Source organism: Leptodactylus fuscus, chromosome 8, assembly GCF_031893055.1.
Source record: "Leptodactylus fuscus isolate aLepFus1 chromosome 8, aLepFus1.hap2, whole genome shotgun sequence".
In the NCBI taxonomy this organism is placed as follows: domain Eukaryota; kingdom Metazoa; phylum Chordata; class Amphibia; order Anura; family Leptodactylidae; genus Leptodactylus; species Leptodactylus fuscus.
Window position 1 is genome coordinate 33,640,318 of NC_134272.1, and position 15,567 is coordinate 33,655,884.

The 15,567-nt window shown below is 41.8% G+C and overlaps 1 protein-coding gene across 2 annotated transcripts in view; it reads right to left on the minus strand.

Annotated features, from left to right (window-relative positions):
* Positions 1-431: 431 nt before the first annotated feature.
* The window catches only part of INO80D (INO80 complex subunit D), a 28,002-nt gene continuing 12,866 nt past the window's right edge, over positions 432-15,567 (minus strand). Inside the window, exons 3-11 of one of the 2 annotated variants that reach the window (XM_075284277.1) lie at positions 15,236-15,482; positions 13,804-14,546; positions 10,986-11,094; positions 10,404-10,628; positions 9,918-10,027; positions 8,580-8,713; positions 6,941-7,158; positions 4,337-4,494; positions 432-3,721 (exon numbers count right to left, since the gene is read on the minus strand). In XM_075284277.1, the coding sequence (XP_075140378.1) occupies positions 2,553-3,721; positions 4,337-4,494; positions 6,941-7,158; positions 8,580-8,713; positions 9,918-10,027; positions 10,404-10,628; positions 10,986-11,094; positions 13,804-14,546; positions 15,236-15,453 (3,084 nt within the window). In that variant the 5' untranslated portion in view covers positions 15,454-15,482 and the 3' untranslated portion in view covers positions 432-2,552. Of the gene's footprint in view, positions 3,722-4,336; positions 4,495-6,940; positions 7,159-8,579; positions 8,714-9,917; positions 10,028-10,403; positions 10,647-10,985; positions 11,095-13,803; positions 14,547-15,235; positions 15,483-15,567 lie in introns of both variants that reach the window. The other variant, XM_075284276.1, reaches the window with a different exon arrangement.

The following is a 15,567-nucleotide window of genomic DNA, read 5'->3' on the forward strand; positions in this document are numbered from 1 at the left end:
GATTTCAATGTGTAGCGCGCGTGAGCCGGCACACATTGGAGTGAATGGGATCTGTTTTGAGCGCTCACACTCTGACACGTGCATACGTGTCTGAATGCGCGGTGCGTTACTCCGTGGGAATGGAGCCTTTGACTATGTACTGTCTGGTGAGCAGTGTCAGGCAGGGATAGACAGGCAAGGGATGTGACTGAACTCTAAGCAGAGGTAGCCAGTGTTGGGCCTAAGAATCACACCCCTTGTCTGCTCATGCCTTGCACCACAAACCAGACAGTACAAAGCCTAAACAACATACGAGGCACCAAAACGAACAGCACTTATTTCTAGGGAACAGTGGGAGCTGGAGAACAATTTCCAACTGTGCCAGAATGAGTTGAGCGTTGCCTATTAAAGGATGCAAAAACTGGACTTGGCTAACGTGGTGAAAGGTCCTGAAAAACAAAGAAATTTTCTGTGAGTCCCAAGAGCTCAGCCATGTCCCATCTTCCTATTGTACAGACTGTACAATAGTTTTCTGGATTAGAAGCCTCCCTGCGATGTTCCATCATAGAACAAAGCCACTGCTCACTTCTCTCTCCTAACTGCCTTTGAATATATACAGCATAGCCAAACTGATTTTGGGAGATTAAAGTCTGTCTTCGTTGACCGCTGCACTACTTTCTCGGGCATTTGTCAGCCAATGAAACTCTACAACGTGTATTGGACCTTTTGTATCTGGATCTTGCAGAAAATACTACAGATGAACTTTCAGGGCCAACGTATTTCTCCTTTACCTTTAAAAACCTTATCCCGATGTAAGGAACGGTTGAAGAATTTTGTACTAATTTCCCTTGCATGAACATGTCATAGCAAGCCCCTCCAACGTAATCCACCAACTGGAAGGGCAATAGACTATTACACAGCGGCCACCAGAGCTGCAGCTTGAGATGACCCTAACGGAATCCTTTCCTACGACAGTCTCAAAGTCTCCTTAGACCCAATTTGACTACCCAGTGCTCTATAGATATCTTGTTTTCAAGATTTGTCAGATTTCTCCATATTACACAGTGCATCTCACATCATGTACACAAACATTTTACTATCCCAATTTATTTTGTATCTAATGGATTTAAAAAAATCTTCTGTTCAAAGTGAATAGATTGCCGCCATCACTATTTTAGTGATGAACAGGGTGAAATATTGGCTCAGAACGGGTTAAAAAAAACATATACAAGAAGAGATACCTTAAAAGGTTCCCCTGCCACCCCATCCTGACACCACCTGGGGGACCTGGACCATAGGGGAGCCCTGGGCGGATTGGAATAAGATGGGCAGGGGACTGGTGAGGTATTGCTTCACTTATTTATTAAACCGCTGAACACCTTGTTGGTTTTTTTTTCCACAAAAATTTGAGTAACAGTATAAATTATACTATTTTTTTTTTCCATCTCCCTTACTATTAAACACGGGGGCTTGGCGTTTTGATTTCACACTAACTATATTAAGGATTACTCCAACCAGATAAATTTGATCCAACTTATTTAATTGAAAACAATAAATAAAAAAAAATAAAAATAATAATCTTGACTGGTGCAGAAATTACATATTTGAGATTAAACGGGATCACTGGATCTTAAATAAGCAACAAATTTAAGATTATCCAATATACTGATACACAGCAACCACCAATGTCTGCAACCTACGGAATAATAGGTTTCATTACATCTACCAATCTACCATTTGACGACCAATAAATTCAACCATAGACACTATTAATCTGCCATTTTATACCCCCCTCCCCAACATACCCCATGCAGGAACTCCACCTACAAAAAAATTCAAAAGCCAAAAGTTGAATCTTTTTGGCTTTCCATCAACGGAATCAGTAGCTTCCTCATTTTATACATGCGCCAGATATTATATTTCCAGGTCTCGGTTTATAGATAACGGAACCAACTAGTAGAGAATAGGCAGCTCCTGTCAATTATTTAGATCCATTATGCCCTATTCATACAATATCATTCTATTCCACATCATGGTCCACACATTGAGTGACGGCCAACAAAAACATGGAATGGAGCTACCGCAAGCAAAATGTCATGCTGATGCAGCCCAGATCTGCAAAACTTCTCTAGACTTTACTAAAAACATACAGAAACAGACACACTCACACACAAAGGAACCAAGACCAGAATAGCTTAAATTTCAAGAAAAGGACATTGGGTTCATACTGGATTCTCCTTAGTGGCTTAGTCTACCGGCCTACAACCCCTTCCTCTTTGCCCATAACTCGAAAGGAACTATGGGTATCAGGTAGTAAAAGAATGGGGCATTTATCCTGGTATCAGAAGGTAACGTAGGAACCCAATATCGCTCCTCAGGGAATAAAACAGTAAAGCGGACAGACAAGAATAGGAGCACCAGTGCTATTACAGCACAAAGAGGACGTTGTGGTGAGCCAAATCCTCCTTCGAAATGACAAAGGAACATCCCAGGGAAAATGTGGTACGAGCAAGAAGCAGAGAGTGGCAGTCACTTCCCATCCAGCCTGTTCGCTTATGCAACAAGGAAAGATATCAATTAGGATTCGTGAAAGAAGAGGTGGAGTTGTTGGTATTAGTAGCTGTGGCACCTGTTACAGCAAATCCTGCAGGAGGCGCAATTGAGCTATGGCTGGGTTGCAGGTCTTTGGGGATGCCACTATGAGAAGATAGCTGATGACCAAACGCTGCTATGAATTGAGGGAGCTGCTGTTTGGGTGACGTGGAATCCATGAGTTCTGTAGAAGGGGGGCTTAGGCCGCTGAAACTTGTCTGCGGTAACCCCGGAAGCATGTTGGAGCTATTAGGGGTCACAGTGGAGAAAGTAGGTTGTGTAACCTCTGAATGAGAGGCAGCTTGAGGAGTGGACAAAGACGTCGAGAGTAGGTGCCCATCAGAAGTGATGAAGGTGCTAAATGTTGATGGATCACTAAGGTTCACAGGAAGATTTCCCCAGTGAGTTCGGGGATTTACCACCCCACTTAGAGGTACATCCAGCTGGGTGGTGAGCAAGTGTTGAGCAATAATGGGCACCTCTGAAGAAAAGGTTAAAGTTAAGCCATCACCAGAGAAGGAGGTGGCATGTGGGGATGTCGTTTGGTCGCTATATGGTGATGGCACATGCTCACTATCATAATGGCTTCCATGGGGGGATGAATGTGAATGGTCACTGCTATATTGCTGTTGCGAGGCAATTCCATCTTCTCCCTTGCTCAATATCTCTCCTGGGAGAGGCCTCTGAGACGCATGGCTGCTTTCTTGTAGTCCATGGTATGAACCTGTGAAAGGCCTCTCCTCAAGAGAGCTGTGGCTTATTAGAGTGGTAGAAGTAAGGCCAACATTGGCAGAGGATGAAAACTGCCTCTGAACATGCCCGCTCAGAGGTGCAGATGAGCTAGATAAAGCAGCACGACCAAGGAGGTTTTCATCCAATTCCAGACTGGTAAAGTTTTCATGGACCATTCGCCCGTTGAGTAGCTCTCCAAGATCCGTGTGATCATCTCTGGTCAACTGCTGGATTTCTGAGCTTCCAGCACCTGAAGAGAATGATGTTAGGCCACGGTCTGAGAGGTCATGGCTACTAACACTATCTGCTTGGGCCAGCACCGCAATGGAACTCAGACATTCCAGAGATGTAACAGCCTGAAGGGCCCGCTCCAACTCCTCTGCCTCTTCTGTAGTAGGGAGAAGGTCTCCGTTCTTACCTTTTTAAAAAAAAAAAAAAAAAAAAATAGATTACAATTGTATAGTTACAATACACAAATTATCATTCCAATAAAGAAGATTTACTTTGTTCCCCAACCTTAATAAATTTGGTGTAGGATTTTTATAATTGTTACACATTTTGTGACTCCACAAGACATAAACCAGGATTGAATATTGACATATTGGACTTCGAACACAAAATACATATTCTGATTAGAGATGAGCGAACACTGTTCGGATCAGCCGATCCGAACAGCACGCTCCCATAGAAATGAATGGAAGCACCTGTGACGCCGGCCGGCCGCCGGCAAAGTCAGCGTCACAGGTGCTTCCATTCATTTCTATGGGAGCGTGCTGTTCGGATCGGCTGATCCGAACAGTGTTCGCTCATCTCTAATTCTGATCTTTACATACTTTTCTTTTGCAGTAGAGACAGTTTATAAAAAAACAAAAAAAAACAAAAACAAAACCACAAGGGTTGTATGCTTTTATCTTATTAAAACTGCATGTGATATCAATGGAACTGTATTTAATACACTGGACTGATTCCACTGATCAATGTGATTTTACACAATAAGTAAGCAGTACAGAATGAATACATTGCAGAACAATACCTTCAAAAAAATCAAAGTCTTGCAGATCATCAGGCAAACGCGGGAGAACATCAGAGAAGTCCTCCTGGTTCAGCTCCAAATCGTGGGGAATGTCAGTAATCTCACTAGTGATGTCATCAGGTAGCTCTTCTGTGCTCAGGTCTGGCGTGGATGGACTCCTATATAAAAGCAAAATACACATCTTGTATTACACTGAAGATATAACAATCTGGGCTCAAACATTACATTACATGTATAGACGCCCTAAGACTGTGCTTGAGGACTAGCGACACTCTTAGTATGACAGAACGAATGATGAATATGCGGTCATTTAAAGGGATAACTCCTAAACTGCACAAATTATTCTTACAATAAAAGCTGGAAGGAGAAGAGGCTTGAAGAGCGTGAGAAAAGTTCCGACACCATGGAAATAACCAAGCGGCTGTTAATCCTCTAGTGGATCCCTAATATATTTAATCCAGCACAAGGAACTTTGCAATACTTCTAAACTGATATATAGCATTATTCCCACAGTAATTTTGCCAAGCATTAGGCCCTGTTCACATGATAGTGTCTTGGAGCCAAATCCAGAAGCAGAGACTACACAGAGAGATAACATTTCAATGGAAAGATTTACTTACTGCTGGTTTTGGTTTACAAAAACTGCCCCAGAATACTGTCAAACACACTATAGTGTGAATAAGGCTTTACTCAGGTATTTTTTAATGTGGGAAGAGGGAAGCAGATCATGTATACCTTTCCTAGGAATGCCCCAGAGCATTGCTCCCTCTTAGCGGTGTGCTCTACAAATGACAGTGTTAATCTACTACACCCATCAAACTGGTATAGCTGGCACTCGGCTCATAGACTGTAGTAATACAAGTGTGGCTGGAGCCCAGAGTGCCAAGCTTAGTGGGAACTCAGCCTCAGAGTAGAGATGTTTTAAAATATCTTATAAGGGTTCACATAGAGATTAATAAAATAATTAAATCTTATTTTATATACAAAGTAATGAAGTTATAAGATAATTCAACTTCCCAACTTTACTTATAATTAAGCTGGCTTTACATCAGAATATCCTATCCTAATAATATTATAAATGTAAAAGTTTGTGGGTTTGGACGTGTGTTTGAATGGATTTGAAGTAAATTTGGCACATAGATAGTTTGTAACCTCGATTAACACATCGGCTAAAATGTGCATAAACTGCAGGAGATTTCAGTTATTTGCACTTTGTGCTGATGAAGCCTGCTCTGTTATCTGTCTAAGGGAACTCAGATCATTCTTTGATCTGCAGAAGTCTTCTGTGTCCTGTTCAGCCAGAGGGAGGAGGGGGAGACAAATACAGGAAGTGAGGAGCAGACACTCAAGGTAGCATGTTCAGATACTGAGCTTGGAAAGCCCTTTCAATCCAAATTGACGGTTTCCCAAATTTTAAACATGCTGAGAAAACGAAAATCAAGCTTGTCGTAACATTAGTGAAAAACTAGATCTATGAAGGTAGCCAGAAACCAACAGACTTCTCCTCAAGTGGAGCTGAGAAGGATTGGGTAAGCTAGGTGTCAAGCGGCTCTTATGCTTTGCATATGTAGAGATGTAGCAGAGCTGGGTATGCTGTAAATACGTACAAATGCCAGGCAACTGTAAAGCTGACCATACACGAGATGTGTCAGCCAAAATGGCTGATATCAGTCAATTCAGGTGATCCAGTATAGTTGGTAATGTTGATGCTGGGATTGTTCATACAAACAAACCCACCATGGATCAGAGGCATCATGGCTGACTTTCAATCCATGGACTTAAAGGGAACCTGTGAGATGGGAAATGAGGTGCGCTCTCGCTGTTCTATGTTGTTAAATCAAGGAGTGGGTCATATACGTGACTGCCAGCGGTCTCTGTATACACAGTCATACAAAGAGGGGTTCCTCTCAGTGACTGACAGCCTCCGCTCTACACAGAGAAAGCCGTCGGTCATTGTTACGGCAATGGTGCACATTTATTAATATCTACACCACTTTTGTCAAGCAACAAAAGTTGCAAAACTGCTGCAAGTGGTATATTTACACTGCACTCATACGTTTCCTGAATGAGGGCGCTAAGCGGGTGCGACCACTGACCAATCCAATTTATGATTATTTATGTCAGGTTACTGGTGTAAATGATGATCGAAATCTACGCCAGCAAAGATCAGTCGTACAACCAGTGGATGTGTGACTTATGCCTCAACATAAATGAAGTACATCCTCCGGCAACGCAGGCAGCACCAAGGGCGCACTAAAGATTGGTCTTGTTAATCCCCCAATGCTTAGAATATTTGGTTTGATAGTATAATATGGAGCAACCCCCTGTAAGACGTAAACAGTAATTCTCACATACAATCACTAAAACCTTCAGGTGAAGCTGCTTTATAACGGCACAAAAGAATTAAAGACTAGATGTAAAAAAAAAAGTGAGTCCTAAAGCAACAAGCTCTTTTCAGACATGCCTTGTATAAATGTCATTGTCTCTCTGTTAGAAGACTTTACCTAGCGGCTACTGCCAGCGCGGACGTGATATGGCAAATGCATACATGCCAGTAATGTTTAGCTTCAATCCACCAATTCTACATAAAATCCAAATACTGACCTTATACTAGTGACCTCCACTGGCAGTGATAGGCTGCTTGGCATACAGAGGTTGCCTTGGGGCACTGCAGGTGGAATGGGTTTTTGAGGCCTTCTGGGTCCCCGCCTTCTCTTTTTCTTATGTTTTTTGGTAAGTGCAGGAGGCTTGGTCTTTTTCCTGGGTTTCCTCTGCTGCTGGTGCTGAACTTTGCGTGAATTGTCCCCGCGCAAGAAGTTATCCTAAAAGGGCCACAAAAGGCAAATATTATACATTTAACAATATAAGAAATGCAATGAATAATTTAATATAAGAAATGTAATAAGAATTTTTAAAATATTTTTTAGGAATTATTAAAGACGACCAGTCACCACCTCCAGCTTTGCATCCCTTTAATAGGTGCCGACCTGCTAATTGTGGCACAACACCCAATATGCTAATTAGGTCCTTTACAGTCAAGTGGACGGTGCCTGTTTGTCTGCTCCAGCCCAGGAATGCTCACCTGTCTGTTATTAACATAATCGGTGCTGAAATGAACAGCACTGATTGTTTGGGGACGGTGGGGGCTACAGGAAAATTTCCGTCAGCATCGGAATCAGTGAAGTGGCCCCTACTGGCAGATGCAAAGATTTGGCGGAAGTGGTGAACAGTCCTCTTTAGAAATAAAGAAGTTTCAAACTATATCCTATAATTTCTAACATTATATTGTGAGAGATACTTATATAATATATACCGTATAGTGAGCTCCGAGAGGACAAAGCATTACAGTACTAAAACAGCAAAGCTGCGGTTTCGGTACAGTATCGGCCAGTCAGGATTTCAGCAAGTTATAACAGACTATGATGCCATGGTCAGTCCAGGAGATGCAGCTGGCACATGGCCATGTGAATTAGCCCTTAATCCCCTCTTTCCCTTCAATCCTATTTGGTCCCATCTCAGTTTCCTGATGGATAGAGATCACTGAGACAAATACCCAATTTGTACTTATTAAGAAAAGCTGCCCAAACCTCATTTAGCAATCATGGGTTTGTTTTTTCATTTTTTTTAGTTCTCAAATGGCAACAGATATTCTGAAATAGTTGTTCTTTTTCCCGTTTACTTTGTAGTATGAATGCCAGAACACCAAATAAATTTTGTATTTTAGATCTTTTTTTCAAAAAATATATTTTATGGGAAAAAAACCCATAATGCTTGGAAATACCTAATTTCCCAAAGCATTTTACCCAGTAAATGGTACACTCACTGGCAACCTATTAAGCCAGGACACTGACATGGTCTAAAAGGCAGATACCGGTGACAGATCTTGGGGCTTGCCATGGTGAGCAGTCTATACGCCACCATTCTCTGTCAAACACTTTAGATGCCACGGCTGCCATCCATTGTAACATATAAGGTTAAACTGCAGGCCAAAAGCGAGGTCTATCTTGGTAGTTCTGCCATAAACTCATGGACATTGGGCAGAGGCCGTGGATATATCTAGCACAATGTAGGTATTAGCATCCCTTTGTGACAAATATATCAATTATAGGTCATTAAGAGGTTAAGAGAGCATTGATGAACCCAGAAGCCTGACAGACCGGGTTGATAGGTTTGATTTTTACAAAGTCACATAGAAAATGGTTCTTGGTACAAATGTCCACATGCACCGTGTCTCATTACTTACCATTTTCTTGGCATGTTCTTCACATAAAGGGGTCTGATGAGTAACGTCAAAAACAGGTACAGAGCACTGTTGTCCATCTGCAAATTTTGCTGTGCAGCTGGTGAAAAGCTGTTGAGAGGTGTTTGACAAGATATCTGGTCTTTTATTAAGGAAACTGCAACCAAAAGTATTTCAACATAGAGTCCCCTAAAATACTCAGTACATGTGATGAACAACACAAGACAGATATAAAATGTGAAGTACTGGCAGCTGTAGGTTGCCCCAACAGAGAGTGGATCCAAATGCGAAAACATATAAGAATAATCATGCATTAGTATGCAAGGGAACCTCCAATGACAAAACAGGAGTCTGATATTGTAATAATCTACTAGGGCATCCTATGTTGTAGAAACTATACCGCCTCTCCAACTGGAAAGAAGCAGCAAGTGTGTTGAGTCACGAAAAGAGAGCCAAAAAGTAAAAAAAAAAAAAAAAAGAAAAAAAGCCTTATAAAAGGCCTAAGGCCTCACATTTTGGAAAAATAACTTTTTATGTTGTAAATTTGGCTGTGTTTTGTTTTTTTGAGTAGAGTGGTTACAAAACGAAAGGGAAATATATAGGAAGCTCTTCTATTTCTACCTACTGCTCAATCCATTCCTGGCTTTGGCTCGAAAAAACGGTAGCAAAATCCGCAACATAAAGCAACTTTATCGCAATGTGAAGCCAACCAACCCTTAGGATAGGTCATCAATATTAGATCAGTGGTGGTCGACTCTGATCAGCTGAGTGAGACAGGCACAGCTTTTTTTTTTTTTCTTTTTTGTAGATATAGAGTCACATATAGTGATCACAATGTACTTTTTTTTTTCTTCCTATCAGTACGTCCTTGTAGAATGGGAGGAAATCCACACAAACACGGGGAGAACATACAAACTCCTTGCAGATGTTGTCGAACCCAGGACTCCAGCACTGCAAGGCTGCAGTGCTAACCACTGAGCCAGCGTGTTGCCCCTCAGACAGACACAGCTTTGTGCATAGTGGCTATGAGTGATGGTGCAGCTCTCTCCAAGTCACTTGACCTGACTGTTAACCAATAACCTGCTGTAAACTGTCTAACCATTTGCCCTATGTATCTATGCCAGCCATCAGCTACGTTGAATCACAGAGCATGCAGTACTGAATAGAATAAGATCTCTCCTGTATCTTCCCCATTGACGCTCCACTGATCTATAAATGCAAAGAAGTAACAAGCATAATAGGCGTATATGAAGGTGTATCCCACCTCCGACCAATCTGATTCTTGTCTTTCACAGAGCTCCAAGATTAAAATACAAACGTCTCTTCCTAAGAAAAGGATACGCTGAAAACAGTGTCTTGTGTATGGGAGGGCTCTGTTTGTACAAGACACACTTCTCACAGTGGCACTGCAAAGTGCTGCTTCTGTTCCTCTGAGCTCTGGTTGAATCGTTCTGCAAGAAAAACAAAATGTTCATGTCAAGTTAAACTGTACAAGCGCTCACAACAACAACAAAAAAAAGTTTATTCAGGTGTTTCTTAGTCACATCAGTCACTAAGAAAGCAGAGTGACAACTAATATACCAATATTACATACACACACACAGCAAATCTGTCTTGGTATCTATACCCATTAAACTTTAATTCTCTATATCACAAACACTCCTCACTTTCCATTCCACTCTAATAACCTAATCTTACAGAATAAACATGTCTACTTGTGGGTTAAACATTTTGCCTTCCGATTTTCCAGTAACTAAGTCCAGTGTGTCTAATAGCCTAGTGCCACATCAGGTAGAAAAAATGATAGGCAAGAATGTGACTCCTTACCTGGACCTCATGCGCGCAGCTTTGCGCCATTCTTGCACTAGCTGCCCAGCTTTCTCGGGTTCTCTGATGGCTGCTTTCTGCAAATCTTTCCGGAATGCATGGCGGTATTTCCGCTGACAGGATTCTGCTCGCTCCAGGCGGCAGAGGTGCTTATATTTCTGTTGAAAATAAGTGCAAAGTTGTGCAACCCTGGAGCTCCTGCTGTGTGCTACCTCTGCGTCATACCTGAAATCACAAGGCAAACTACACATGATATTACATTCTGTAGCACATACATCTGTCCATCTTTAACTTTCCATATAGTTTGTGAAGAATTCCAGCTTCCTACTAAACAAACTTAAATAATGTAAAGCGTTGCAGAATATGTTGGTGCTATACAGGTAAAATAAGTAAGGATTTACTAACATTTAGCAATACTGTTCGAGTGACTGCAATTTACATCACAACCCCTCAGAGGACACATAATAAGTGCATTTTGTTAATTCCCCCCCAAAGAAGGTCATGTTGCTCCGTGTATTGCAGAATATATTGAGCCAGGAAAATAGACAAGGAAGGAAGTATCAGTACTCGGCTCATACTTACTTTTTGCAGTCATGTTGAAGACTCTCACGGAATGACCATGCGACTTGGTAAGGAGATGCTTGATCAGAGTCATCTTGTTCCTCTCCGCTATCTTCTGACCAGTCAAGCCCTATGTAGTACAAGAGTCAGAACCATTTTTTACGGTAAGGAAAAAGCTCTGTATTTATTGCAGAATCTGCTGTGGGATTCAAGAGTGACTTCAATAAGGAATGAGAAATATAAGGGAAGCTCTGCTATAGCCACAACAGGGTTCGACTCCAAAACCTACAGCAAAATCTGCAACAACAACAAAAAAAAATCCCAAACTTTTCCGAAAGGTGTGGCCTCAGTCTTGGAAAGGTCCTACATGTTGTAAGTCTCTGGTGGTGATCTACATCAGGCTCTATTCATGTAATATCGGAGAATCATCATCATTACTAGTCAGTGAATAAAGTGAGAGACAAGTCATTAAAATGTGAAACAGATACTTAGAGTCCAAGTTGGTTTTTTTTTAGCATAAGGACACACATCCCCAAATGTAAAGTAACATGGAATTAATGGTGCTATATAAATAAACAATAATAATTATTATTATTATTCAAGCTTTAGCAAAACCGTATTGGAGCTAAAACCATATATGAATCATAAAGGGTCAGCTTTAAAAACTGCATCAACAAAACCAAAATACGTTTTCTTACCCTTACAGAACCTACAACAGCAGATCACAAACCTCAGTCTTAGATGTCAAGACTTCAAATTTAAGTTCAAGAATCCACTCAACTTCTAACATAGCTCCTATTTTTCCCAAACCAGACTAAAGTCACTGCAAAGAAGCTACATCTAACAGTATATTTAGGACGCACAGGGTTAAAATACATTTATGTGTGTTACCTACACTAAGAGAAAAGTAACTAAAATCATCTGAGCCCACAAATCCACAGATGACCAGATTGTCATAGCACAAGGTGTTTGTGGTTTACAAAGCTTCAATGTAATTATTAAAGTCACCACAAGATGGCACTAGCTGCTGCCAAAGTAAAATAAATAAAGACAACTTAGTGTAAAATACAAGCACTATTATCAAATAGCAACCTAAGCTCAATGAGTCTATTCACATGTGGCAGATTTATTGCAGAAATGTATGCGAGTATCCCATTCAGCTGAATGGAGCTTGCAGAAATTCATGTGCTTGTCAACAATATAGCACTATTAAGATGGATGGAACGGATGAATCTGCCACATTAGCCATATACTGACGAAGTCCAGCTAGAACATTAGATTTGGAGAACTGCTTACAAAGCGCGTGCATATTGCATGGCTTCTGTCTGATAATATAAGGAATACACAGAAATGTGCATACAGATATCTACATGGTGGTGCGATTCATTATTTCACCTCCATGTACTTTTCTGGTACAAATCACAATATGTGTCTTTTGCAAATAGACATTATCTGGATGCTTACAAACAAATATGGAAATGCTCTAGAAGCTCAAAAAAATATTAAAGTTCAGACAAACAAACCATAAAGCCAGGGAAAAGCTAAGCACCGCTACACCAAAGCATTCAATAAGCCATTGTAATACTATGGGGGAAAAAAAACAGCGCTATAGGCACTGCTGTGAAGAAGGACGTTCCTGACTGACTGTCAGGAATGCCCTTCTGACTATGAAGAGCTACGGTACCGGCACGGATAGCTCTTCAGCTGGGGCACAGATCGTGAAAGCTTTCCAGGGGTATATAAAACCACATGTGCCCCAACTCATGAAAGATCCTCTTTAAGTCTCCCTTCTGCTCAATCCAATCCTGGCATTGGTTCAAAAAACCAGCCAGCCTTAGGGTGCATGCACACTACGTAACGCCGGGCGTGTATGAGAGCCGTACACGCCGGCGTTACAGCAGGGCTGCCGAACACTTCCCATTCACTTCAATGGGAGCGCTCGTAACAGCGGCGTTTACGAGCGCTCCCATTGAAGTGAATGGGAAGTGTTCGGCAGTCTGCTGTAACGCCGGCGTGTACGGCTCTCATACACGCCCGGCGTTACTCAGTGTGCATGCACCCTTAGGGTGTTTTTTTTTCAGGTGGTGACACATTGTGTACCCAGATGCAGCTATAGCAACAGTATTGTCACTTTCGTGTAAGTGTGACACCTATTAATTCCTGGCTGTGGTTTTGCTGTTACCCCATCGCCAGAAATTGTCACTGAAATTAGTCCGTGTTACACTTACAGAAAAGTGAAGGTAATGGCGGTCGCAGACCAGTTGCAGCATCCAGGTACATAGTGTGTCACCATCCTACAGGTGTCACCTCTCTCTGCTTCCAGTCACATACATTATCACTAATTACCTGTTACACATGTACTTACATTGCTTCTAATGGAAAAGAACATGTATATCCAGGCAAATAGCAGTAAACGCATGTGTCTAGGAGCACCCCTATGTTACGGTTTGTGCTATATGACTTTAGTATAGGGGTCGCCAGCCTTACAATTTTTGACCGGCACTCCGAGGACCTCATCTTTGATTATTTTAATTTAAATTGGGACACTGAACATAAAAGGTTGCCTACCCCAGCCCTAGAGTATAATAGTAGTTTATGGGTGGCGAGCCACACGAACTACAAGTAGGAGCAGGGGGAGCTCTCACAGCGGCATATACCCCAGGAATACGAGTACTGCATCTTGAGAACCACTGCTTTAGATCAATGTCACATGGACGTAATGGGAATGACAGAGATAGCAAGTGCTATAGTCGGTTTCTCTGTCAGTCCCCTGAATTTTGCCTATAGGAGGAGTATTGTTCACAATTCACGAAGTAATAAGTGTGTTTTGTGGACTTACCCAAATGTGGAAATAAATCTGAATCTAGTTGGTGTTTTTGTGTGCACAGTTTCATTAGTCTCTGCAGCCGGCTGACACAAGATGAGTACGTTGGTAAGGCAGAGGCTGTCACCTGAATCCTGTCTGAACGTGGAGGATCTGTGGAGGGTGGTGGGGCAGGAAGTGGTCTCTTATTAGACAGAGTCTTTATTTGTGCTAACGTGTGCGCTATGGGTGACGCTCCCTGTACTGGTAAGCTGGTATTCTGAGGTTGAGGCGACGTACAAGCCAGGCTCTGGGTTAGCCCAGTGGATTTCAGTGATGTTGGCGCTGGCTGCACCAGCATCTGCGGCTCCTGAAGAGACAGAGGTTGCAGCTGAGAAGGTGCAGGTTGAGGGCTAAAGTGCTCTTGATGAACTTTTAGAATCTCTGTCTCTTTTTGTCGCTGTCGATTCTGGGCCAACTTGCTCTGTAGTTTCTTCTTTATGGATGTTCCTTTCTTAAGCTCTTCTTCCTCCTCTTCATGCGTGAAGGAGTCATCCAAGTCTGTTTCCAGGTAGTGAAGAGGAAGCCTGGCTCCAGGAGGAGAAAGCGTCATACCATCTAGTCCATTGGGCATCTTCAAGGCCAAGGTGGGCACAGTTAAGCTGAAGGCCACGGTCTCCATTTGATGCCTCGCCTTTACTTCCTCCAGTGCATCGTTCTTTTTCTTCCTTTCTTTTTTGGGGATAAAACCCAGTACCTGCAGGTGACTGTTGCAGTACCTTGTAAAAAGAAAAAGTCATAAGCATGAGACTTAAACTAAAGCTTAAGACAAAACTTGACTCTAGGCTTTAGACCTTCTAAGAAAGATCCCGAGGCAGATTCTTTAAGACTGGCATATTATACTGCAATCTTGATGATCTCTGCAGCGACTGAGGACTTTACAAAAATTGATGCCAGCTTAAAGAAAAGTTATGGGTGGCATGAAAACTCCACTGCAATTAAAATAGCTGCAAGTGGTGTTAAAAAAATATGCACCCATCGTTTATTTTTTACAGTTTTTAACCCCCATAGTAATTCTCACTTACAGCACAGTATTCCCTTAGTATTTCTTTAATCTATTAAACCAAATGGCTTATTCAGATACACCCCAAAGACCAACCAGCACTATGAGCTCCCTTCTATTAGCTGCAAGGCCAAACAAAAGCACCCATATCAGCACACAAACTTATATCCTCTCATATAATGGGCATTGCTATCCTATCATTGTGCTAATAAAGCTTTAATGGCCTTCCCTGTAGATAGAACATTAAGGTTAACGTCTCCTATAATCCACAAGAATACTAATATAAAAGTATAACAGACCTCTTTTATATTACATTTATATTTTATATCACAAGTACACACAACTTTGCAGAAGACAATTACAGACAGACTTCACTGTAATGGCAATCCCGGATGAGCCACATACCTACGGTCCTCTGATTTCGGGATGGGATTAGTGCAACGTTGGCTATTGTACTTGGCCACATATTCACATTGCTTAAAGGGGGCTGTCTTGTCCTCCAAAACGTGTCGGATACAGAAGGCGTAGCCGTTGAGTCTTCTCTGCTTGCAGAGTTTGGGACTGTAGGAGCATAGGGGCTTATTATCAACCTCAGAGAAGTGTATGTGTTTGCCTTCATACATCACGTGACTCTGTTCCTTGTGAACATCAGCTGGAAAAGAGAAAGAACAATGGAGTCAACAGTCGGTTCATTCTGTGAAATGAGATGTCCTGAGGGGTTTAACTTCATGCACCAT